Source organism: Hydra vulgaris, chromosome 13 (genome assembly GCF_038396675.1).
Source record: "Hydra vulgaris chromosome 13, alternate assembly HydraT2T_AEP".
Classification (NCBI taxonomy): Eukaryota; Metazoa; Cnidaria; class Hydrozoa; order Anthoathecata; family Hydridae; genus Hydra; species Hydra vulgaris.
Genome location: NC_088932.1, coordinates 12,714,143 through 12,741,408, shown reverse-complemented (window position 1 = coordinate 12,741,408; position 27,266 = coordinate 12,714,143). Strand labels below are relative to the sequence as shown.

General features: G+C 27.5%; 3 protein-coding genes and 1 long non-coding RNA gene across 6 annotated transcripts; 2 read left to right on the top strand and 2 right to left on the bottom strand.

Moving 5' to 3' along the window:
* Positions 1-383: 383 nt before the first annotated feature.
* LOC136089421 (uncharacterized) lies at positions 384-1,897 on the top strand. The gene is made up of 3 exons (XR_010643040.1): positions 384-686; positions 1,389-1,499; positions 1,584-1,897. It is a non-coding gene; the product is annotated as an uncharacterized LOC136089421 (long non-coding RNA).
* Positions 1,898-3,153: 1,256 nt separating this feature from the next.
* LOC136089657 (uncharacterized) lies at positions 3,154-5,147 on the bottom strand. Its single transcript, XM_065815709.1, has 3 exons — positions 4,868-5,147; positions 4,587-4,778; positions 3,154-4,428 (listed from the first exon to the last, which is right to left on the bottom strand). The coding sequence occupies exons 1-3, from the start codon at positions 5,145-5,147 to the stop codon at positions 3,209-3,211; spliced, it is 1,692 nt and encodes a 563-aa protein (XP_065671781.1). The 3' UTR covers positions 3,154-3,208.
* A 10,999-nt stretch (positions 5,148-16,146) lies between these two features.
* On the top strand, positions 16,147-18,704 carry LOC136089656 (zinc finger MYM-type protein 1-like). The gene is made up of 2 exons (XM_065815708.1): positions 16,147-18,138; positions 18,375-18,704. The coding sequence occupies exons 1-2, from the start codon at positions 16,147-16,149 to the stop codon at positions 18,702-18,704; spliced, it is 2,322 nt and encodes a 773-aa protein (XP_065671780.1).
* A 4,159-nt stretch (positions 18,705-22,863) lies between these two features.
* LOC136089326 (uncharacterized) lies at positions 22,864-25,969 on the bottom strand. Of its 3 annotated transcripts, XM_065815289.1 has the most exons (6): positions 25,713-25,969; positions 25,416-25,504; positions 25,293-25,343; positions 23,937-25,113; positions 23,750-23,848; positions 22,881-23,195 (listed from the first exon to the last, which is right to left on the bottom strand). In XM_065815289.1, the coding sequence occupies exons 4-6, from the start codon at positions 24,280-24,282 to the stop codon at positions 23,152-23,154; spliced, it is 489 nt and encodes a 162-aa protein (XP_065671361.1). In that variant the 5' UTR covers positions 24,283-25,113; positions 25,293-25,343; positions 25,416-25,504; positions 25,713-25,969; the 3' UTR covers positions 22,881-23,151. The 3 variants fall into 3 exon arrangements, with proteins under 3 accessions (XP_065671362.1, XP_065671361.1, XP_065671360.1); XM_065815288.1 differs by having other exon boundaries at positions 25,416-25,969; XM_065815290.1 differs by having other exon boundaries at positions 22,864-25,113.
* Positions 25,970-27,266: the final 1,297 nt, after the last annotated feature.

Here is a 27,266-nt window from a genome sequence, read left to right as displayed (position 1 = left end):
AATATTTTTATCAAAAGTAAGTGTTTTATTTTAAAGTATTTTTGATGTAAGATTTTGATGTTATATTTTTGCTTAACTGAATGTATAAAAAAATATTAAATTGTTTAAGATTTCGAGGTGCTATAAATTGAAGTTTAGTTTACAGCACCTCAAAATGCTCAGCAATTTAACATTTTTATATACATTTAGTTTTTAAGTAAATATAACAATTTTACATAAAAGTTCAAATAAAATATTAAGTCTTTTAGAGCTAAATAAGTTTTATATAACAACAAAATTGTTGGTTATGTGTTTAAATAAATAAAATTATCACGTTGTTGTTGAATTAGTATTAATTCACTGAGTTGAAAAGTCACGTTTTACTGTTATTTAACATTGATTTAGATGAAAGCTAAAATATGTATTGAAAAATATCTAAAAAGCAGGAATATTTTTACTAAAAGAGGAAAATGCATTCTCTGTGGCGAATGAAGTTTATCCTTCAAGTCGAAAAATCACGTGATCAAAATTCGCGATTGGAAGGCATTATGATTTAGGGGAAAACAAACTTTGTGGCTAGCGCTTTCTTCTATATAAATATTGCTTTTGTTAGTTTATTTTTAGCATTATGGAATCTATTTATGAATATTTTGAAAATCTAGATACAACATCTAAAGAAAGATATAATGAAAAGTTGACATTACTTGGTAGCACTTTTTAAATAATCTGAAATTATAATTTTTTATTATGCATCATTTTTTATTATTGTTTAAAAGATTATGAACAATAAGAGATTATGTTTGATAATAATAAGCATAATTAGTATTATAACTTAGTATTATAACATAATTAGTATTATAATAAGCATAATTAGTATTATAACTTAGTATTATAACATAATTAGTATTATAATAAGCATAATTAGTATTATATCTTTTATAACTTATAATCATAATTAATAATCATATATGTTATGTATGATTTATACTAAATCATACATAACATATTCGATTTTGTCAAATTATTGTTAAAAGGTTAATTAAAGGTTAAACTATAACAATTGTCAAATGTTTATTGGTATTATTAATTTAATATTAAAACTTTTAATATTAAATTAATATTAATTTTAAAGAAAAGTAAAGTTCTCTAAACTATAAGTTCTGAATAAACATTTAGTTTACTTTTTTAACTTAATATTTAATATTATAATAGATTATTCAAGCCTAACTTTTTTATAAGATTTAGTGTTTAATGTATTATAAATCTTATAAGAAAATTAAAAAAAAACTTTTTATTTTTTAAAGCATGCTAGACTACTTGATTTTACTATTTACTCTTACTGTTTTTTCAGTTTTAAGTTTACTCTTACTGTTTTTTTAGGATTAAGTTTACTCTTACTGTTTTTTCAGGTTTAAGTCAATGTCCTTACAAGTTTCCAGCAGACAATTGGATTGACAACCCGAATGAATGGCCACAACTGACTTATCATCATTTGTATCACTACCTTATCAAGACTCCGTGTAAGTTGGTCTTAATATTTTTTCAAGTTTAATCAATTCTTAAGGTTTCATGATTTTATTTAGTTTTTATTTTTTAAATTATAGGAGTTTATTCCCCAGAGGCGATGGAAAATATTAAATCACTGGATGCGTGGAAATTTTTTATATCAGGCTGGGTTCAAACAACTGTTCATTTCAAATTAGAAAGTGGTGTATATATTATGCGTGCTGATGTGAGACCATCTTATCGAACTACTGATGAATGTCACAAGCCATGGGTAGCTTTTAAATCGGATGGGACTGTCCTGGCAGGTCATTGCAATTGTATGGCTGGGTAAGTAGTCCAGATAAAGGTAAAACATGGTACTGCAAACAATGTATAAACTTGAATAAACAAAAAGAAACAATATCATTTTAAATTTATTTGTCTTAGTTTATGAGAAAAAATATTATTTTTACCAATGCTATTTACCCAGTGACAAAAAACCTTTTCCAAAAACGAAAAAATTATAATATTTTAATAGTCCTAATATCATAAATGTATCATAAACTCTTTGTGCGATTAAATTGTTATTAGGATTATTTTGGAGCGTTACGGTTTACGACTCTTTGTTACCGGTAAACTAAATGTAAAGAGACTCTGGTTTTTTTAATTTATTTTTCAATAGCCAAAAAAATAAATATAAAATATCATGTGTAAAAAGTATTTCAAAGTATTCGATGGTGCTCGGATTATTAGCCTATTTCCTTTATTATTAGAAGTGCGACGCATGGTGCAATGATTCTTTCAAGCCAAAAAAAAAAAAGCATAAGAAACAGTGGAGAGCCTTGGCGGTCGAGCTTTGACTAAAAAAAATATTTTTCTGCTATTTTCTTATTAGGCAAGGATTGACAAAACACGTTCAAAGGAAATAATCTTGAATTCAATATCTTAGATTAAGGCAGACGAAACAGGTCTGCCTCTTTTTTTGTTCATAACACGGATTCTAATCTATAAATATAGTTTAACATTATTTTTGCAGTTAGTGCATTTTTATTTCAAATACTAAATTTAAACCTCAAATACAAAAAATAAGCAGATTTCACATTTACATTTATTAGTATTTATTCGATTTATTGTAAAAAAAATATAAAATTAACCGGTCGGCAGGCGCCCCTTCAATCTTGGTGCCCTGGTTAAATTGCCTTCTTTACCCCTCCCTCTCAAAGGCACTGATTGCAGTAGCATACAATGAGTTATAATTTTTTAAAATAACATGATTTAAACATGTAAATGTTATTTGTTTTTAAAAAAAAAATTATTTAACAATAAAAAACTCTCGAAGACCATAAAGAGATGTAAAAACGGACAAAAAATATACATAGTAAATCAATAAAATGGATTAAAAAATGACTCAGTAAAATAACCAACAATTAAAATTAAACAAACTTTCAGTAAAATTAAATAGGTAAGTTTATATTATAATGAAAATCTTCCCATTTATTAAATATTTTAACACACACACACACACACACACACACACACACACACACACACACACACACACACACACAGATATATATATTTATATATATATATATATATATATATATATATATATATATATATATATATATATATATATATATATATATATATATATATATATATATATATATATATATATATATATATATATATATATATATACAATAATCATTACAAATATAAATAATCATTAAAGTAAATCTTAGATTTTCATATCATTAAATACAATGCTTTCTCCCAAATTTATCAGAGCAGCACATACAGTAACTATTTTATCACAGTTTGCCAAAATACTATTTGCAGACTCATCCTTAATATTTTTTATAATCTTTAATGGTACGATACCTTTTAATATAGTGTATCTGTTTTTCATCAATCCAATTACTCGTTCAATATGAATTCTAACAGATGCAATTTTTCTAGATGTTTCAATTTCTTTGGCCAATAACTGTTTTTTACCCCTTGTAAATGCAGGAATTAACAACTCAGCAGAACTCTCAGCAGCAAAGTCTTCTTGTAGAGTGAATCCACGATCTGCTAAGATTTGGTCTCCTGGCATATGTTTACTATTAAATCCAGATTCACGTGTAATTAGTAAATTCGAAGCTCTGCCTCCATAACATTTTAACAAAAAATTTATTGCCCCAAGAGAAGTACAGGAAATAAACACTTTAATTGTGCAATGCCTTTTGTACTGGCTGTAAAATTGAGCCCTTGCTAAGAGCGAAGATGGTGCTTCAACAAATATCTCAAAACAATCAATGATAGATAAACGTGGAAACTTAGCTTTGAAAATGCAAGGAATAGTGTCGAATATGTGATCTCGATCTTGCATTTTTATTAAAAAGTTAAGTTTCCAATACATTATATCAAGCCACTTGTAAAAATATTCAATAGCAGTTGTTTTGCTAATGTTAGATATATATGCAGTTAAGTCAAAATTTAAATTTTGCTTTAACTTGATTATGGTTATAATAACCTGATCATAACTACTTAATTTTGTTGGTCTTCTGCTGTCAAATAAATCTTCACATACATAAATTATTGTCTTTTCTAACACTTTAAAGTCTAAGCCAGTCAACATCATGCAAACAGACGGATTTTGCTTCAAAGCTTCTAAAGAAAATGGAGATGCAGCTAACTTTAACTCAATATTTTTTATTTTTAACCAATCCCTTTCATTTCTTAGTTCATCCATTTCATTATAAAGTCCCTCTCTTTCTGAAGTAAAAATAGGTGACTGTGAAGAAAAAGTTAATTCTGATGGAGAAGATACCACAGGTAATTGCAAATTCATATCATCAGTAAAAGTTTCCATTTCTACATCATTAACAGAAAAATCAACTCCTTCTTTAAAACCATATAATTCACCAGATAATTCTTTTTTTATTGATTTAGGATTGCTGATCAATTTTCTTGCAACTAAAATGATAAGTTTTAATTATCCTTATAACTTTCCTATTATTTGTTAAATATTTATACTTAAGACTTTATTATATTTCAAAACACTATTAACAAATCATTAGCTTGCAAAACCCTGTATGATATCTATATACTTATATATAACTTTATATAAATACCAGAAGCCCTTTTTATTCTTCTTTGACATCTTTGGATCCTACCAGATATATTAGGTAAATTTAATTGAAGATGAGGTGAAACTATATCATTGCATGAATTTATTTTTGAGATTTTAGATGGAGATCTTATATTTGTCCATGGAAATTTAGAAGGTATAGCATCAGGGTGTTTTTCAAAATTTTCTTTCCGTCCTAAAAGTAGGAAAATAATTTGTTTAATATCTGAAAATTATTTTTAAACAATCAAACGAGCTTCAAATGTATTAATAATATTTATTTACCTGATATAAAATGCAAAGAACAAACATAGGTTGATTTTGATTTAGGAGACCAATTTTTGTTGTGTTTTACTCTACCAGAATCATCAACTTTAGCTCGGTGAATAGCACTTATCCACTTTATTCTTAAACTTTCTTTTGCTGGAAAACAATAATATCTAAGCTCTGGATTTTTTAATTTATTTGTTTGACAACCAGGAACGCATGGTTGTCTTTTGTGCTTTGTCAATCGCTTAGCAGTATCGCTTAACTTAAAAACTCTGTTTGTTTTCCCCCGAACCATAATGGTTGCTTTTTCCGTGTTTTCACGTGACGTCAAGCCGACTTGAAGGATTGGTTGTCTGATAAATTGTTCTGGTATATCTGATGAAGAAAAACAGATTTTTTTTGATAAACCTGTAAGTAATAAAGTTGGTATAAGTAAACAACATAGTGGTGTTATTTGATAAGTCAACAAAGTGGAAGATCTGATGTTCCAAAAGAATTAAATAAAAATGCTACCATTATAAATTGGATGGACACTTTAAGCAAACCTGAGCAATTGCAATATGATGAATTATTGTCAATTTTGTTTTTCGAACTGGAATTCCATTTAATGTTATAAACTTTTTAGCTTTTAAAAACTTTATAGGTGCTTTGAGACCGGCTTATTTAAACCATATGCCATCAGAAAAAGTTATTAGAACTACTCTTCTGAGGAATCAGTATGAAAAGTATTACAATATTGGCTTAAAAATGATAAGTGAAAGTCCTTATTTTTCAATTACAAGGGATGGTTGGTCAAGTATACGAAATAATCACCTTGTAAACTATGTAAGTTTCCTAAAAGTTTTGCTAATAGATGTGCTGCTCACGTTATTAATCTACTTATAAAAGATATAATTTCTTTGGATTATTTTAAAGAAACAATGACGTCTGCTTTACAAGTTGTCTTATTTATCAAAAGAATACAATTGCTTTCATATAGGTTTAATGAATTAAAAAGACAGTATAGAATTCAAAATACCTTAGTGATTCTTGTTGACACTCGTTGGTATACTCATTATAATTGTTTATCAAAATTAATGAATGCTAAATTTATTATTAAACTCTTAATTGAGGATCACATTATGTCAAATATTAAAGAATCAGAAAAAAAAAGTCATTTATAAAAATTGTTTCTGATTGTGAGTTTTGGAGAGAAGTCAAAAGCCTATCAACCATACTTGAATTTTCAAGTAATATAATTGGAAAATTTGAAAAGTGATAATTATGATTTAGCAAACATTTATAATGATTTTAAAAAACTCCTCTGTCATTTTGAAAAACATGATTTAGATTCAGGAATAATTGTCAAGTTGTTATATGAAAGGTGGGCCTTTCTCCATACAAAATCTATGGGATTTGCTTTTGTTTTATCACCAATATATGCTAGTAATGACATGATTGGTTCAGATAAATTAGACACTTTGAAACAATTAAAAAAATATTTTACAATATTTTATAATTCAGAAATAGAAATCAGTTTAGCTATTTTTGATTTGAATAAATATTTAACACAATTTGTTTTTATGTCAGACAATATCAAAGAAGAAATTAATAAAATATCAAATTTTCGATACTGGGCAATTATTGGAAAAAGCAAATTTCCAAATTTATCTAAAATTGCAATCAGGTTATTCACAGTTTCAACATCTTCTGCTTCTAGTGAAAGAGTTTGGAGCACATATAATTTCATTCATGAGTAATTCCATGTCAAAACAACCAGGCCATGCAACCCTATGACTTTGGATTTTTTTTATATTTTTACCATAGTTAGTACAATATAAAATAAGATAAATTCCAAAATTTCAAGGTCTAACTCCCGACGGTTCGTGAGTAATGGTTGTTTTAATTTTAGCTACTATTATTGATTCGGTCATTTTCCGCTATTTTTAATTTTACATTTCTCTTTATAAAAGCAAGCCTTTAAACGTGTGAATTCTAAAAATAAGTGACTTAGTTAATCTCAAAGTGAGGAATTTAAATATATAAATAAAAAACTCATTTTATAATTAAAAAGTACTTAAATATCAATTATAAATGTTAAATAATGGACACCTGCCGCTGTAAAATTTTTAGGTGTGCGGTAAATTTTTTAAGCCTAAAATTTCAAATTAGGTCATTGTATGTTTGAAGAACATTGTGTGAAAAAATCATTTATGCCAAATACATAGTTTTGTAAATATTTTACTTTTGTACTAAAAGTGTATATATAATTGCAGGGGCGGACCACGATTTTTTGGTGTTTGAGTTAAATAACTTCCAGCTAAGTTCTATACTCCAAACCTTTGAATGTTCATACTTATGTCATTTAAGGAAATTTTGGAAAAATTTGCGCTGCGAAGAGCCTGGGAACAAAAATACCCTAAAAAGTAGAAATCATCCGCCCAAACGTGAAGGGAATTGATTTTTCCAAACAGAAAAATTACGTACTTTAATAAGACTAAAAATTGTACATATTTTTAAAATTTTGTCAAAAAAATCATTTGGCATTCAGAAGGTATAACCATGTAGAGTTTACAACCCCCTCAAAACAAGGGGGGTTGTTTAATTAGGTATGATTTCTAAACAAACCATTATTTTTCAATGAAATTTTATTACCTTAAAAAAATTTTACCTAGTTTAGGATATTACCTTGTTTAGGATATTAGAACTCATATTTCAAAAAATTAATTTCCCCTACGTTTTAGATTTCTTAGGGTATTTAGGGTATTTTTGTTCCCAAGTTCTTTGCAGCGCAAATTTTTGCAAAACATCTTTAAATGACATAAGTATGAAAATTCAAAGGTTTGGAATGTAGAACTTACCTGGAAGTTATTTAACTCAAACACCAAAATACCGTTGATCCGCTCCTGAATTAAACGTGCAATTTTTATTTTTTTTTCCAAAGAGTAATTCCATTTCAAAAAAACCAGGCCATACAACCCTAAATTCTCTGATTTTTTTTTCAATTTTCGCCAAAGTACTTTAGGAAAAAATGATAATTCCTACCTAAATCTAAATCTAATGGTTCTCAAGTTGTGAAAGTTTTTTTTAATGTACTTTTTGTTTCCTTTTTGTTCCTTGGTTCCTTGTCTTTTCCAATTATCAAAGTTTAATTGCTGAATTCAGACATATTCATCTAATTTAAATGTTGCAATTAGTTCTACATAAATAATGTAATTAATACTTGTGCATTTTTAAATTTGCAAGTTTAACATTCTTTAATTCATTATCAAAATGATTTCATGTGATATTGGTAAAGTTTTGAAGTCAGAATGCCATAAAACCTCATATTCTAGAAATAAAGAGATTTTTTTACTACATGACCTAGACACTGATACTCGTCAAAGCATTTTATGGAGATCTGAGTTGCGTGCTTGTGAAGAACTATTCATCATTTGTAATCACCATTTTCACTACTTTGGAAAAAGATTTGAAAAGAAAAATGGCAATTGTTGAAATGTTTATAAAGTGCATAAAAAAATGAAAGGTAATTTGATTTAAAATATTTTTAATGTAATTATATCAAAGAAACCCTTCTTTAGTTCTCAAATTGTATTACTTTTATGATGGATGTGGAGGACAGTACAAAAATTTTCAAAATCTATGCCATCACTCAGAAGATTTTTTATTGAAAGCTGAATGGATATTTTTTGCAACCAGTCATGGCAAATCTTCTTGTGATGCAACAGGTGATACAGTAAAACGAACTACAGCAAGAAAACGTCCAAAGAAAAATCAAATACTAACAATCGATGCAATGTTTGAATTTTGCACTCAAAAAACGGTCCATCTGAACAGTTTTTCTGGCCGAAAAGGAATGATTATTGTTGGATACCAATCACCAATAACATTTTGGTGCACTTATTAATGTAATAACATTATTAAGTGCACCAAAATATCAGACAAATATGAACTTTCAAAAAAAGATTTTAACAAAATTAATTAGTATATATTTGTAAATCAATAATTTTCAATAGATATATTATAAAAAATTCTATATCAATTCAAGTATGCATCATTTTTATTTACTTTGAATACTAAGATAAGCGAAATATGCTATATTTGCTTTTTTTGTAATATTTTCCATTTAAATTTTAAACTATGTGTTTGGCAGAAATGATTTTTTCACACAATGTTCTTCAAACATACAATGATCTAATTTGAATTTTTTGGCTTAAAAAATTTACTGCACACCTAAATATTTTACTGGGGCAGGTGTCCATTATTTTAACATTTATAATTGATATTTAGGTACTTTTTAATTATAAAATGAGTTTTTTATTTATATATTTAAATTCCTCACCTAGAAATTAACTAAGTCACTTATTTTTAGAACTCAAATGTTTATAGACTTGATTTTATAAGGAGAAATGTAAATTTAAAAATGGCGGAAAATCACCAAAACAATAATAGTAGCCAAAATTAAAACAACCATTACTCACGAACCGTTGGGAGTTAGACCTTGAAATTTCGGAATTTATCTTATTTTATAATGTACTAACTATGGTAAAAATATAAAAAAAATCAAAGGACATAGGGTTGCATTTAAAATAAAAAAAGGTTGTTTTGACGTGGAATTACTCTCATGAAAAGAGAAGAAACAGACTGTTAAATGAAAATGTGGAAAAATTAGCTTTTCTATATATTAATTCATCTTTATTAGACAAGGAAGATAAACAAAATTACTTATGCAATGAAAGCTATACTGAAGAAGATGAAGAAGAAATGACTTTATCAAGCTCTTTTTACGATTTGACTTAGTGAACACCTTTTTTAGCAGAGAATATATACTCTTGAAGTTTCAAAAATTTTCTTATGTTTTATGCAACAAATTAATCTTTGAAACTATATTTAGTGTGAAAAACAGGAAAGTTTAGTTATTGAACAACAAAAAATTATAACATATTTATTCACCCACTTTTGTTACTTATTTGTTATTAGATTTGTTCATTGTTTATTACAACATTTTTTTCTTTATGATGTTATAAAACATTTATTGTTTAGTTTTTATATTATTGTTAAATAAAATTTGTTATTTATTATTCATAATCAAAGTATGAGCTGGGGGAGAATATGGAAGTTAAAAAACTTAGCGACAGATTTAAGAAAGGTGTTAAAATTTAAAAAAAAGGTCAAAAATTAGTCCCTCTTTCTAGCGAGATACTAATTTTTGACCTTTTTCTCCTTTTTTGTTACTGAAAATGTTTTTAAATATTCGTATGCAACGACAAATGAAATCTGCGCGTGTGTTATTGGTAATGTAAATTCTTCTCACAGTTTTATCAATAATAGTTTTAAATTTTTTTTAACTTACTTTTTTAAATTTTAAAAAAGATACCAAATTATTTAATAAGTAGTTAAGTTACCTTAAGATACGCTCAAGTTACCTTAAGTTATGCTCAAGTTACCTTAAGTTACCCTAAAGTTACCACAGTTACCGGTAACTAAAAGTAACTGTTTTGGAAGTTATTGAAATCGTCGAACGCTAATGATATATGTGTGTGTTTTCTTTTTAGCAATTGCAAGTTTCCAAATAAACGAAATGTAAAGTAAGTAAAGACAACATTACTTTTCAATTAGTAAATTTAATATTAATAATTAATTTTGTTTGTTTTTTACATTCTTTTATCTTTATTTTTATAACATGTTCTAATTAAATGCTCCTGTATTTATATTGTTAAAATAAGATTTTTTTTTCTTGTTTCAAGTATTTATATTCATAAAATAAGATTTTTTTTTCTTGTTTCAAGTATTTATATTCATAAAATAAGATTTTTTTTTCTTGTTTCAAGTATTTATATTCATAAAATAAGATTTTTTTTTCTTGTTTCAAGTATTTATATTCATAAAATAAGATTTTTTTTTCTTGTTTCAAGTATTTATATTCATAAAATAAGATTTTTTTTTCTTGTTTCAAGTATTTATATTCATAAAATAAGATTTTTTTTTCTTGTTTCAAGTATTTATATTCATAAAATAAGATTTTTTTTTCTTGTTTCAAGAATATTTTTGCTCAAATAAAGATGTTTTTTTCTTGTTTTTAAGATTTATTTTATTTCAATAAGAATTTTTTTCTTATATCCAGTTTTTGTCTTTTTTTTCTTAAAATTTCATTTGGGAATAACCCTAATCTTGTTTTCATCTTTGTGAAAATGTTTTTATTTTTGCCAATTGTAATCTGATGTCGACCTGCAACAGTTTAAGGTCGGCAGTTTAAGGTTGCCCAAATTAGTTTTCTTAATTCTGAAAATTTCTTAATTTCTTAATTAACTACCAACTTAAGTATTCCAGAATGTGTGTCAATTTCTTAAACCAAGCTTACTCTCACTGAGTCAACTGTGACAGAAGACTTTAATACACAAGCTATCTCGCCAACAATCTGAATTAAACAATAATAAAAAAAACAACTTAAGTATTCCAGAATGTGTGTCAATTTCTTAAGCCAAGCTTACTCTCACTGAGTCAACTGTGGCAGAAGACTTTAATACACAAGCTATCTCGCCAACAATCTAAATTAAACAATAATAAAAAAAAGCATACAAACAATTTTAAAAAGCAGAGGATAATTATAGAATAACCCATTAGGACATTGGAGTTTTGAAAAATTAACTACTAACTTTAGAAAGGATTTGTGATTTTGAAACACTGTTAGATTTTTTCCAATAAAAATGTAAAATCGACAATGAAAAAAAATACAATCTACCCACTGTCACATTAGAGAAACATGGGTATTTTTCTAAAACTGTTGCAATTCTATCAACTCTGTCAACTGAACATTTATTTACCCAGGTCCTTTTCTGAATAAATGTAGCATCCAATTTCTAATAACTTTGTTCTTGTTTGGAAAAAATCTAACAGTGTTTTAAAATCACAAATCTTTTCTAAAGTTAGTAGTTATTTTTTCAAAACTCCAATGTCCTAATGGGTTATTCTATAATTATCCTCTGCTTTTTAAAATTGTTTGTATGCTTTTTTTTTATTATTGTTTAATTCAGATTGTTGGCGAGATAGCTTGTGTATTAAAGTCTTCTGTCACAGTTGACTCAGTGAGAGTAAGCTTGGCTTAAGAAATTGACACACATTCTGGAATACTTAAGTTGGTAGTTAATTAAGAAATTAAGAAATTTTCAGAATTAAGAAAACTAATTTGGGCAACCTTAAACTGCCGACCTTAAACTGTTGCAGGTCGACATTAGATTACAATTGGCAAACATAAAAACATTTTCACAAAGATGAAAACAAGATCAGGGTTATTCCCAAATGAAATTTTAAGAAAAAAAAGACAAAAACTGGATATAAGAAAAAAATTCTTATTGATAAAAATAAATCTTAAAAACAAGAAAAAAACATCTTTATTTGAGTAAAAAAATTCTTGAACCAAGAAAAAAAGTTCTTATTTTAAGAATATAAATACTTGAACCAAGAAAAAAAATTCTTATTTTAAGAATATAAATACTTGAAACAAGAAAAAAAATTCTTATTTTAAGAATATAAATACTTGAAACAAGAAGAAAAATTCTATTTCTGAGCAAAAATATTCTTGAAACAAGAAAAAAAATCTTATTCTAAGAATATAAATACTTGAAACAAGAAAAAAAAATCTTATTTTATGAATATAAATACTTGAAACAAGAAAAAAAGTTCTTATTTTAAGAATAAAAATTCTTAAAACAAGAAAAAAAGTTCTTACGTGACGAACAAGTCTATTTTTTCTTATTTTAAGACTTTTTTTGCTTAAAATAAAAATCGTGGATTTTGCTGTGTAGGTCTTTGATACAATTGAACCGTCATATTTTTTATCTTTTATTAAAAGCCATTTTCTGAAAAAAACCAAATGCTATTGGCTTAAAAGTTATATCCTTTCAATTACGTTTATTTTTTTATATAGTATTGATGAGAGGGTAAAAAAAAACTCTGTAAATTGTTTTTTTCTAAATGTTTGTAATTTCTGAGTTATGGTCCGACAAACATTTGACCTTGTAACACTTAGAAAGTCATTATTGGGATTTTTTGATTTTAAAACTGAATTTAAAGGCAATGAGACAAATGTATCCGAATTTTTTTTTTATATATAACAAAAAAGAATTTGTAGAACTTTCAAAAAAAAGTTCCAAAGAACTGAGAAAAACCCTTTCTTAATCTAAAAATCATAAGCTGAAATCACACAGAGACAGCAAATTATATCTTGCAGCTCGAAGGCAAATAAAATGCTGGGAATGATTAAAAACACATTTGTGAAACTGGATGTGCAGACTCTTAAAGTCTTATACGTGACGTTTGTTCGCCCAATAATTGAATTCGCGGTTCCAGTGTGGTCCCCTCAGCTTAAAGGAGAAATAGAACTGCTCGAGAAAGTTCAACACAGGGCTACGAGACTCAATCCGACTCTGGCAAAAATGAAATACGAGGAAACACTGGAGATTCTTGGCCTCAGCCCATTATGTGAACGCAGACTTCGTGGAGATTTGATCCAGACTTATAAGTTATTAAATAAGATTGAAAATGTGGAATTTTTAAACGGTTTCAAGCCTAATGATTTTCAATTATCTAGAGGAAACGGTGTCAGGTTTGAACGCGAAAAAACAAAGTGCAACTTAAGACACTCATTCTTTACTAACAGAATAACAAAACCATGGAATAAACTACCTAAAGATGTAGTCAATGCAAAATCAGTAAACAGTTTTAAAGCACAATTAGACAATTGGCTCCTTTTAAATAAAATTAATACTGACACGGCTGTCTAAGTGTGTTATTAATACACACACTCGTCGTCTTCGGGCGGCTACAGCATCTACTACTACTACTACTACTACTACTACTACTACTACTACTACTACACATTTTTGAATTTGGGGCCTACTTTGCATACATTTATCTCAAAACATAAAAGCTTCCTGCAGGGTACCTTATCGGTTTTGGAAAGGGTATCCCATTTTAATTTTAATGGTTTAAAAAAATTGAGATGGCTTGCTTAAAAAAGTCACTTATAAGACATCAAGCTGTCAAAAAATGCTTTAAGTAGCGTTCAAAAATCAGCTATTATGAAAAATGGTAAAGGTTCTAAGGTTGAATGCATATTTACATTTGTTTTCTCTCCATAATACCATTCTTTTAATTCAGAAAAAATCTTGGGGTAACAACGCATTGTAGAAATTATTCCACAACAAAAAATTAAACATTTTGCTTATTAAAAAAATAAAAACATAGCGGAATTACTCAATGTATTATTTGAGGAACCCATTTGCAAAACGCGCTAAGTCTGAGTAAAATGATTTTGAGAAAACAACAAAAAACTAAACTACTTTTGGTTGCGCATCAACAGAAATTGATATTTTCTTTGTCCATTTTTTGGACCAAAAATTTTTTAATTTGTCCAATATTTAAATATATGATAGAAATAAGTATATAAAACGTGGAAATAGAATTAACTCAAAATTCTTATTTTTGTGACTTAGCGCGTTTTGTAGATGGGCTCCTCATTTGTCTTTGTCTTAAAATGTCGTTGCTTGAGTCAGTGACTTAAAAAAGATTTTTTGGTTCAGGATTGTTAAAGCAAAAAACGTTAAAAGCGAAATTCTATTATATTACTTGCTTGGTTATTTAATGATGTTCATTGTAAAAGAAGTAAAAAATAAAAAAATAAAAAATTGTATGTATTATAAATATTTTATTATATTTGTATTTGGTTTATATTTTGTCAACGACAAAAATGGGCCAAGATGATAAGACTATTGTCTTCCACTTGCTCCAGTCATATTTCACGGTAAAATGTTGTATAAACTTATATTAATAATGACGAATATATATAAAATAAAAAAAATAAAAAAAATAAAATAAAAATTATATGTATTATAAATATTTTATTATATTTGCATTTGGTTTATATTTTGTTATATTTTGTCAACGACAAAAATGCGGCAAGATGATAAGACTATATATGATGATAAGACTATATAGACTATACTATTGATGACTATATAGACTATACTATACTATACTATATAGACTATACTATGATGATAATATTATATAGGCTATACTATATATGATGATAAGACTATATAGACTATACTATATATGACGAATATATATAAAAAAAAAAAAAAAAAAAAAACGTTAAAAGCGAAAACGTTAAAACGGAAAAGTTAGTGGTTTCTATTAGCAAAAAAATTAAAAAAAAAAATTAAACAAATTTTTTATATATTATAATATACTTAAAGTAATAAAATTAATAATATAAAACTGTTGATAAAATGTTTATTTAATTTATTTAAAGTTATTTAAATGCAACGTTTAAAAAACAAAGATTTTTAAAAAACCAGGCTGTATTATTAAAAAAAAAAAAAAGAATAAAGGAAAAATTCTATTTAACATCTTTTCGCTTTTAGACTTTTCGCTTTAACAACCCGTTACCGATTTTTTGATGTTTTAGAAAACATGCTTTTAAGAATTATTCAAACTCCAAATTTAAGTATATTCATGTTTATGTCAAATAAGAATGCTTTGAAATAAATTGCGGTAATTAATTTTTAGTTAAGTTTATTTCGCCGTTTAAAGATGTTTTCAAAGTACAAAAATTTAGAAAAATTATATTAATGGCTGGAGTAAACAGAAGACATAAAGTAGCTTTATCACAGAGCTCTATTAGAAATTCATTTTGGAGCCTGGGAACAAAAATAAATCTAAAAGATCACTCCTAGCTACCCCAGATGTGAAGGCAAAAATATTTTTTCTCTTATCTTATATTTTAATTCATCAACAAATTTTAAATTTCATTTAATCAATTTTTAGTGTTTGAAAGTTATAACCATGTAAAGTTTCCATCCATCCCAAAATGAGGGTTTTAAATTTTACATGGTCATAACTTTCGTTTACTAAAACAGTGCCGTCTTAACGCATAGGCTAGGTAGGCTGCAGCCTAGGGCCCCCGATTTTTAGGGGCCCCCAAAATGTGTCTGGATTTTTTTTCAAATTTATATAAATAAAAAATTATATTTCTAAATTTTCTGAAGAAATCATAATTTGGGGGCCCCTCGGGAATAATTTTTTTCTTGATAAGATTTTTTTTAATTATTTTTAGAAAAGTATCAGTTTTTCAGTTTTTTCAGAGAATTTTTTTTTTCTTGATAAGCAAAAATGCATGCATGCGTCCGAAAATAAACATAAATTTTCCGATAAGAAGTGTTAAATACAAGCACTTAAAATATCCCATTAGATTGAATTTGAAATTGCTGTGATCAACTTAAAACATCTGTTTTGAAAAAAAGTCATTTAACATGTCTAATTGGACTTATCAAAGTGGTGCTGCAAAGAGGAAAAAAGCCGCTAAAGCAAAAGAAGACATTTCAAAATATCTTCCTTTGACATCATTTCTTTTGGTACAAAAGTCAAAGCCTGTTGTGTCCGAAGATGTATTTCTTTGTCCAACTTCAAATTTCGTAAGCATTGATAGTGCTTTGTTGCCAAATGAAACTCTAGAAATTCAACAGGAACTGGAACCAGAACAGGAGCCAGAACCAGAGCAGGAGCCAGAAGCAGAGCAAGAGTCAGAACCAGCACAGGTGCCAGAACCAGTACAGGAGCCAAAACCAGCACAGGAGCCAGAATCAAATCAAATTAAAACTTATCCAAACGCAACAACAAAAACTACTCAAGAAACTGACCCAGCATTGTGGCATCAGTTATCCCAAGAAGCTCAATCATTTTGGATTTCTAATGGCCCGTCCATGTGCCAGAACAATGATGGGAGCTTCAAAAATTCGGAAAGGTTGAGTTGCGGACAAAAAAGGTACTTATCAAAATCTTGCTTTAGACGTGAACTACACAATGGCGAATTTGTCAATCGTGAATGGCTATTATACTCACCTTCAACAGGTTCTGTTTTTTGCTTTGCTTGTACCTTATTCTCCAGCAAACACTCTAATTTTTCCACAACTGGATTTGATGACTGGAAAAATGCCTTAAAATGTATATCCGGACACGAGAATGGTTCTGAACATCACAAAAATATGCTTACTTACTCCAGTCGGCAGAGAGAAAGTGGCCAGCTTGACTCTGTATTATTAAAACACTTACATAACGAACAATTGTACTGGCAAAATGTGCTGAAAAGAATTGTTGCAGTTGTAAAGTTCTTGTCATCAAGAGGATTGCCATTTCGTGGAAACAATGAAACCATTGGTTCAGAGCAAAATGGTAATTATTTAGGAACTCTTGAGTTACTTAGCCAGTTTGACCCATTCCTACATGAAGACATGAAAAAACATGGAAATTCTGGAAAAGGTAATACTTCATACCTCTCCGCCAATATCTGTGAGGAGTTTATATGCCTAATGGGAAATAAAGTTTTGAGCGAAATAATTTCTGAATTAAAAAAAGCAAAATACTACTCAATCAGCGTTGACTCAACTCCAGACTTGTCACATGTAGATCAATTAACTTTTACAGTTCGATATGTTAAAGACTTGGCACCAGTTGAGCGTTTTTTGCAACTTGTTCCCATTCACGGGCATGGAGCTGAACATTTAGAAACAGTGGTTTTGAATTTTTTACAAGAAAATGAAATTTCAATATCTGACTGTCGTGGGCAGTCATACGATAATGCATTAAATATGGCAGGACAGTACTCAGGCCTACAAAAGAGGATTAAAGACAAAAGTGAATCAGCATTGTTTATTCCTTGTGCTGGACATTCTTTAAATCTGGTTGGCAACAGTGCAGCTGGATGTTGTTTAGAAGCAATTATTTTTTTTTACTTTGTTCAATGCCTCTACAACTTTTTTTCTGCATCAACTCATCGTTGCCAAGTGCTTCTGTCTTTTGTTGGCAAAGGCAAAAAAATTGTCAAACAGCTTTCTGGAACTCGATGGTCAGCACGTGCAGATGCTGTGACTTGTCTGCATGACAGTTATGATGAGATTAAAAAAGCACTTGAATTTTTGATGAAGGACATAAGTCAGTCAAAAGAACCTCAAAATGATGCTCAAAATCTCATCACGAAAATGAACACTTTTGAGATTGTTTTTCTGACAATTTTCTGGAATGATATTCTTTGTCATTTTAATGAAACATCGAAGATTTTACAGAAAGAAAATTTAAACCTGGATGTTGCAGTTCGGATTCTAAAGTCATTGTTGCATTTCATTAAAGATTTGAGGAGTCAATTTGAGAATTACCAGGAAAAAGCCAAAATCTTGCTTCCAAACACTGACTACAGAGATCTTCAAAAAGAACAAAAAAAAGAAGCCGACGTATGGCCTTCTTTGATGGTGAGGCTGAAGAATTGGAATTTCAGGGAAGTTATAAATTCAAAATTGAAACATACCTTCCTGTTATTGATTCACTAACATCAAATTTAGAAAAAAGAACATCAGCATATGAGAAGATCAATGACAATTTCGGATTTCTAGTAAACATTCAAACAATTGCCAATGTTGAACTAAAAGACCATTGTTCAAACCTAGCACAAATTTATAAGAATGACATAAATGAACTTTTTTTTGAGTGCCAGCAATTTAAATATTACATTTCAAAAGATGAACATTCATTTACAGAATTTTACTCAACATTAAAAAGAGACCACTTGGAATCAACTTTTCCAAATATTGAAATTTCCCTTAGAATTTTTCTGTCAATGATGGTCTCAAATTGCACTGGCGAGCGATCATTTTCAAAACTAAAACTTATAAAAAATGAACTCCGCTCAACCATGCTGCAAGAAAGATTGAACTGTTTGTCGTTAATGTCAATTGAATCAGATGTTCTTTTAACCATTGATTTTGATGATATTATTAAAGAATTTTCAAGAAAAAAATCACGTAAACGTCACATGTAAATTTTATCATTGATTTAATAAATGTTTCCTATTTTAGTATTTGATTTAATTTTTTTAATAAGGAAAAAGGGGGCCCCCAAAATTAAGTCTAGCCTAGGGCCCCCGATGGCCTTAAGACGGCCCTGTACTAAAATGTTATTAGATGAAATTTAAATCCTGTTAATGAATTTGAATTTAGCATAAGATAGAAAAAAAATTTTAATTACTCTTTGTCCTCACAATTGGCGTATGGGAAGGAATGATTTATTTGGACTATTTTGGTTCCAGGCTCCAATCATCGCAATTTTTTGCAAAACATTCTCATTTGACACAAGCATGAATAAAAAGGGACAATTTGTTCCGGGCGGCAGATGCCCAAGGGGCCCCAAATATGAAGACGGTTCCAACAAAAAAAAGGGTCATTCACTGATATTATAGTGAAATTTAAAAAAATAGGGGCGCCAATCAGGGTTGCTGTTTCAGACACCTTGAAGACTGTCTCCACCCATGATCCTAATATGTTGTTTACTTTCATGAATTGTTGCTTGAAATTCATTTTAGACTTTTTCAAGCTCTTATTTCTACAAGCTTATTGGGCTGTTTTAAATAAAATGGTGGTAGAATTTCATAAATGATTTCACTGTCTTTGTACTTTATAACAGGAAATGTTGAGCAATAAAAATTCGTGACTCCAGAACTATACTTTGTACAGCTGATCATGTAACTATCACTGACAACCTAATAAGAGTAATCATTTTTACTTAAGTAATTTGAAAAAAATTTGCAACATTTGATTCTCATTTGACAAAAGTAAACTTTATTTAAATAATAGTAACACAATCAAAATGATCGTTTAATATTCGAAAGATGTTTGTCTTCAAACTGAATGAAAATGAAGTACCTCATTTATACTCTAAAAAAAACTTTGGATTTTTTCTGTAAACAATCACACATTAAAGGTGGAATGCAAGAAGCTAACTTGAGTCAAGTTCGACTTAAACTTTACATTGTAACCAATAACGGCAGAGTATGAGTTTTCCCCCTAAAAAATACTCTGCCGCTATTGGTTACAATGTAAAGTTCAAGTCGAACTTGACTCAAGTTCGCCTCTTGCATTCCATTCTAAATGTTTTTTTATAATGAATGATTTCTTTCCATCAATGTTTTTTTATAATCAATGAGTTCTGATGCTTATCTTTTAAGTTTAAATATGGATTTGCTTAAACTTTTACTCTGATGACAAACCGTATTATTAGGTGCTATGTAATATCTACTGCAATTGCTTGTCAGTAAAATTACTCAAAACAAATATTGGACAGTGGGAAAATTAAGGTAGGTCACATTGCAGTTAAACTAGAAATTAGTTTTTCAGTATTCTTTGCTGCATTCAAATATATTATTTTTATTATATATTCTTTCACTCAAAATATAAATCTTGCAACATAGAGAAACAATTTATATCTGTAGCAGTAAAAACATAGAATACTGCTTAAAAATTTCGTTTAGCTGTTTTAATTGCATAAAGTATATGTCACAAACTGCTAAACGATAATAGAGAATAATTCTTACATATGTAAACTTTATGATAAAATTCAATAGTATGACGCATTTCCACACTTAAAACTTCATAAAATGTATTCACTAAACGTCATTTGAGTCAAATTTAATACGAGTGACTCATTATGCAATATCTTGAAAAAGGCTGCTGCTAAATATGAAATGAAGGATATGTTCTGCTTTTTTCCGATCTATTCTATTTCGCATAACTTTTTTTTCGATAGGAATAGTTACACCTATAAAAAGTGTTTTTTATTGCTCGTACCCGGTATTTGAAGCATCAAAAAACTTTCATAATCATGCTCAATTTTTATTTTTATTTACACTTTGCCGATAAAAAAAAATTTACAGTCGTAACTTATAAAAAAATAATTACATGACCGGGGCTAGAAGAAGACAAATTTAGTCTTATCATTAAGCCCCAAAAAATGTGTCATTACTAGACAAAATATAGTTTGACAATAAAATATAGTTTCAATGTATATATCTCTGATATATATTATAAAAGAAAATTTAAATATATCGCATATCGTTTAAAATTTATAGTTTTTCAAAAAATAAGATATAACAATTGCTTTGTAAAATAAAAGAAACAACATTTATTAAAATGTTAAATGACAAAAATAACATTTAAGAATTGGTTTGAAAAATAAGAAGATATGATTTTATATAAAAACATTTTATTGGTAGAGCATTTTATAGTTTAACTTATTTAATTATATTTATAATACTTTTCATTGCCAATTAAGTAAAAGCAAATAAACAGTATAAAATAAAAGTAAAAGATTAATAAATAACGCAAAAATGAAAAATAAATTTCTCAAAAAGAAGATTATCATTTAAAATGATAAAAATATATGTACAATTATTGATTAACTATGTATTAATAATCTAAAGTAATTAATTAATTAACTATTAGTTATTGATTTCTAATATAAAGAAGTTTTATTAGAAAAAATTTAATTGAATTGGTTTAGAGAATAATTAGTTTTCATTTCATTATTTAATATTATGTTCCACAACTTTGGTCCTCGGTTTACAATAGAGAATTTAGTAGCGGAATAATAAGTTTTGGATTGAATGTAGTTGTATTTTGAAAATCTAGTAGGGTATATGTGATTTATTTTTTCAAAAATTGAATAAAATAAGATTGGTAATATATTTTTATCAAATTTGAACATGAAAATAAGAACTTGATAGAGGTTTAGTTTATATACATTTAGGATATTGAGTTCATTAAATAGTGTTTGTGTGTGTGAGAAGCGATCTACGTTTGAAATTATCCTTATAGCCTGCTTTTGTTTGCTAAGCAATTTTTTTATTTTCGTCGCGTTAGTGCTACACCAAGCAATGTTCGCATAACTTAAGTAGCAATGAATAAAAGAAAAGTAAATGTTTTTTAAACAAGATCGATGTAATAACTGCTTTGCTTTGTACATTATACCTAAATTTTTTGATATTTTATCTTCAACTACACCTATATGTTCCCTCCAATCAAAGACGGAACAATGTGTTTACTTGTAAAGTCACCTTCTTTATAAATTTCAATAAAGTTTTTTAGATCATCAGATACCGTAGCATTATCTGAAGTTTCCGAAGATTTATTTAAAACATTTGAGGTAAAACATTTACTCTAGTCTGAGAATAACGGTTTCAGCTATCTTTTTTGTAAGCTGTATCTTAACTCTTTTAAAGTTTCTTCCTTAATAATTTCTTTTTGCCATTTCTGAGATTAGATATCTTTTTATACAAAAACAATAGCAATTTTATAAAAAACAATGGCAAGTCGGTGTCGGCACCCGAGCTCGATCCGACGTCGACATTAAGACAGGGTACTCTGCCCTTACAAAAAAACCCAGTGAACTTTCATTGAAAAAATGTTCCAAAACCCAGCGAACTTCCAGTGATCTTTTCCAGCGAACTTCCAGTGATCTAGTTTCAAAACCCAGTGAACTTCCAGTGAACTTTTCCAGTGATCTTGTTCCAAAACCCAGTAAACTTCCAGTGATCTTTCATAGCTAACTTTCATGTTTATTTATAAAAAATGGAAGTTTAGCGAATTCGCTGGAATTTTATTTTTTAAGATGTAGTTTTTTAGAATATATTTTTTTAAAACGTTCATAAACATTTTAAATATTTAAAACCGATAAGCGCGAAATAAGACAAATTAAGCATAGAAAAATAAAAATGTTTAATATAACATTTATTTAAAAATATCGATATTTAAAATAGAAATACAATGCTTAAATAATAAACTGCCTTAAGTATGAATACAAACTTTCATAAATTTTAACAAGAAAATAAAAAGTAAATTCACTAATATTAAAGTAAATGTTTTTTTTTTATTGACCTTGGCTCAGATTCTGTTAAGAACGAGTTAATGTAAGGATATTGTGGATCTTTACTATACAATACGCATGTTTTTTTATTTAAATCGATCGAGATAATTATCTCGATCGATTTAATATAAAGCTTATTTGATGCATTTTAAATGGTTTACATTTTGTTAAGGTTAAATCAAATTTTTTTCTATTTTAACCATCTAAACGAACTAAACAAAAAATCTTAATTGTATTTTTTTGTTTTTTTTGCTTTAATAGAGATTTAAATCGTAAAACATTATCTACAAAAAAATTTAATAAAGCAAAATTAATTTGCATAAACTTATCCGAGCTTGTTTGAAAAAAAAATGAATGAATTTCATAAGTCGAGAACCAAAAGGCTGTACGAACATTTTTTGTTTTCGAATAAATGCAATTTGTTTACTTTTCCTGATAACTTATCTAAACTTTTTTGAATTTTATTTATTAGGATATTTTAGTATATTTTGAGGCGAGAAAATCATAAATGCGGTCTGTTGGTTCTTTACAGACAAGTTATCAAAACAAAAAAAAATTAATAAAATCGTAAGTTATATAGTGCTTGACGCATTCTTTTCCGTTTGGGTCTTCGGAGCTAAAAAAAAATGATACAATATATAAAGGGCATATATAATAATTATATAAAAACATATAATAATATATAAAATAAACAGTAGAATAGTAAGCAAACATAAAACAGTATAACAGCTAAAAACAAATATAACTTTAAAAACCAAGGATAAATTATAAAAACAAAAACAAAAACATATTTATCTTTAAAAATTAATCATTACTTAAAAATAAAAAGATTTGATTGGTGACACTACAACATAAACTTAGCCAAACTTGTGATAATAAAAGTTAGTTACTATTAGAGATTATACGGTAATCAAAATAATGAATACTAAAAAAAATATACTAAGACAATAAAAACAAACACAACATTTAAACTAAAAAAAAAGATCATACGAAAATCACAAGCAAGTTGAAATTAAAAAATTAAAAAATCCTATTATTTATTGTTTTTCTATAAAATAAAATTAAGACATGGTAGTCTTCACAAAATTATGTTATTTATAAATGATGAAAACTAAAGATATAAAATTATAATTAAACACAAAAAGTAACTCCAGCATTAAAATATAATACCTGCTTTAAAATAAGCTCTGCGCTCGTCATTAATTTTTTCACAGAGCGCAACACTGACATCATTTTTTGAAAAATTTGGAAACTTGGATATTGTAAGTTCTGTAAAAATTGCAGATTAGCAGTTTCTCGAATTGAAATGATTCTGGAATTCCAGAGTCTAAGTATTTAAATCTAATATTTTTTTTACCTGTTATTAAATGCAACACAGCTGGATCAAGGCCAACTTTTTTTGAAACTGCAAACTTTGAGGAGCCTTTTTTTCCAGATAGCGAAGCATTCACCAACTTATTTCTTTCATAAAAATAGCCTAATAACTGTTTGACCAGCTTTTTTCCTGAGGGTGCTGTTAAGACCCTTTTAGGAATCATGTTTTCAGTGACTTCTTTGTCACTGCATATATAATCAGTTGGTTGTGTTGTATGGGAAACTAATGAATGTGCTGGTACTTGTTCTGATAGTTTTGAATGCATTGATAGTGGAAGGTGTGAATTTGTTAGCGATGTTGGTTGTGAATGCAACAATGGTGGTGGCATTTGTGGAACAGAATTTAGTTGCGCTGGTAGTGAAAAAGATGGAGAAGGCGTTTAAAATGAACTTGAAGTCAATTGAATGTTTTCTGACTGAAGTTGATTGAAGTCAATTGAATGGAACGATTTTTCATGAAACGAATTTGTTAAGAAAAAGAGAGGAATCAGGATGATCATTAATGGAGTCTTGAAAAAGACTGGAACTTAGTTGAAAAAGATTGGAATTGTTTTGATTGGGATTGGGTTGAGAAAGGAGGAGTTAATGGTAATGTTTGTGATAAAGGAGGTGGTATTTGTGAATTTATTGGTTGTAAGTATAATGGAAATGGTTTTGAATGGGTTGTCGGTGGTTGGAAAATCAACATTTTTGCCTTCTTTCTTAGCAACTCTTCGCCTAAGTCACCTTCTGTTTTACTAACAAGCCCTAAAAGTAAAATAAAATAAATACAATTTAAAATATAGGGCATTATAAAACTGAGGGTATTTTAAACAGAGGGTCATATAAAACAGTTGGGCATTTAAATCTACTGAATGGTCACAAGCAGTGAATGACTAAAAGAAAAATGAAGTACACTAGAACAACCTAGTAATAATCATAAAACAGCTGATGAAGTAAATCACAAATGTTTAGTTATTATAATTCTATTTAAAACTTTTAAAACATTTTATAATAAAATTCTTATTATTGTTAAAAAAAACTAGAATTGCCAAAATTGATCTCAGCTATGTCAGTATTTTATTTGGAATACAAATGACCGTTTACTTACTTTCTATTTTTTTGGACAATGTTGTTAGCTTCTTAGCAAAATCTTCTTTTAATGCCATAGTATGAGTATTCTAGATATTGTAAAAATATGTAACACAAAGTTATATTTTATGAACAAACAGGATAGGTTAATCAATTTTTGTTTATGCTTAATGTCTACTTTTCCAAAATTGTATGGTTTCGATAAGTTTCCATTTTTGAAGAGTTAAAGCCATTTTTATAAATGAAACTATTAGTAGAATAAACTTACCAACAATAACTCCATTTGCTGAACTGTTATATATTCAACATTAACAGACTCCTAGAAAATTAACAAAGTTTTATCCAGAGTTTGAACTGATTTTGTTCAATGTAAATTTCATAATATATAAACCTCAATTTCATTTGTTATGTTTAGCAACTTCTTATCTTTTTTTTTCTTGATAAGTGAGCTTTTTTTCAATAAAGCTTCTTCCAAACTGTCTAAATATATTTATATAATTACTATTTCATAAATGTTAAATATATCTTTAAAAACAGATGTTTGTAATACATCAAACAAAAAAGACTACTAACAATGTTATTATATGAAATATTTAAAATGCTGGAAGCATACGCAATTGAAATAATTAACAACTTTAAATATAAAATATCAAATAAAACTTAAAACATTTTCAAATTTGAAGCTTACCAACCACACATATAACTTTACCCTTCTCAATGGGCCCTTTATCTCGATTAGTAAGTTTCGTGTATCTAACATCACCTTCTTTGTTATTTACAAGAAAAGCCCTGTTAAGTACAGATGTATCCCATTCAACAGAGACAGATCCATTGCGAGACCATTGTATAACAGCAAACTTAGACATTATTAATACTAAGACTTACATAAATTTAAAGGTTACAAATAGTATATAAAATTTTGTATCAAGTGTATGATATATAAATGCATATATAAATATCAAATGCATATATATGTTAAATGAAGGTGTTTAAACGGTGACTTATTAAGAACATGTTCTTAATAAGTCAGGAGTAATTAGCAAAATGCTCAATAAACCAAACTGAATAACTGTAAATAAATAAGTAATGTTTAAAAATAACTATATATGTTCAATAAACATCAAGTTAAAAGTGTTTCTATAGTTGTATTAATTAAAATTAATTAAAAATAAAAATAAATAATAATAAAAATAAAAAATAAAAAATAAATTAAAAAAAAGGTGCAAATTTACCCCTTAGTTTTTTTTTTTGAATTAAAAGAATGGTATTATGGAGTTATAAAAAATGCACACATTTAATCTTGGGGCCTTTCCTATTTCTCAAAATGGCTGATTTTTGAACGCTACTTAAAATTTTTTTTACAGTTTGATGACTCATTAGTAAATTTTTAAGCAATACCGTCTCAATTTTTTTAAACCTTTAAAATAAAAATGGGATACCCTTTCCAAAAATCAAAAGATACCTTGCAGGAACCTTTTAAGTTTTGAGATAAATGTGTTTAAAGAAAGCCCCAAATTCGAAAATGCGTGATTTCAGCTTATGATTTTTAGACTAAAAAAGAGTTTTCCTAAATTTTTTTGACTTCTTTAATCTAAAAAAAATTAGGATACACTTGTCTCATTGCCTTTAATTTTAGTTTAATGGCAATATTCCAATATATTCCAATAATAATGGCAATATTCCAATAATGAATTGTTTTAAAGTCAAAAGTTTGGCCGACCATAACTCAAAAACTACAATCTTTATCTACAAAATATAATACAAAAAACCCTGTAAATTTTTTAGAAAAAAAAGTCAGGATGTTTCTCTATTAAAACTAAAACCATTAATATCATTTATCGCATTTTTTATTTTATTTTTTATTCCTCTTTTTTGTTGGGCAGGTTTATTTTTTGTTTTATCTAAATAATTTATGGTATTAGTATTATAATTTATGGTATCATGGTATTACATCTATCATGGCCTACTATAATTACACGGCCGGATATCTTGCTTTTCGGAGCGAAAAATTAAAAGGGTAAATTTTCAAAACATTAATACATCGTATAACATGATTGGCCACACTTACCTCAATAAAAACTATAATATTTAGAGGGGTTTTTGTGTACGGAAGTGTGTATAAAGTATAAAATTTGTTTCATATTGTATGTATATATATAAATATATATATATATATATATATATATATATATATATATATATATATATATATATATATATATATATATATATATATATATAT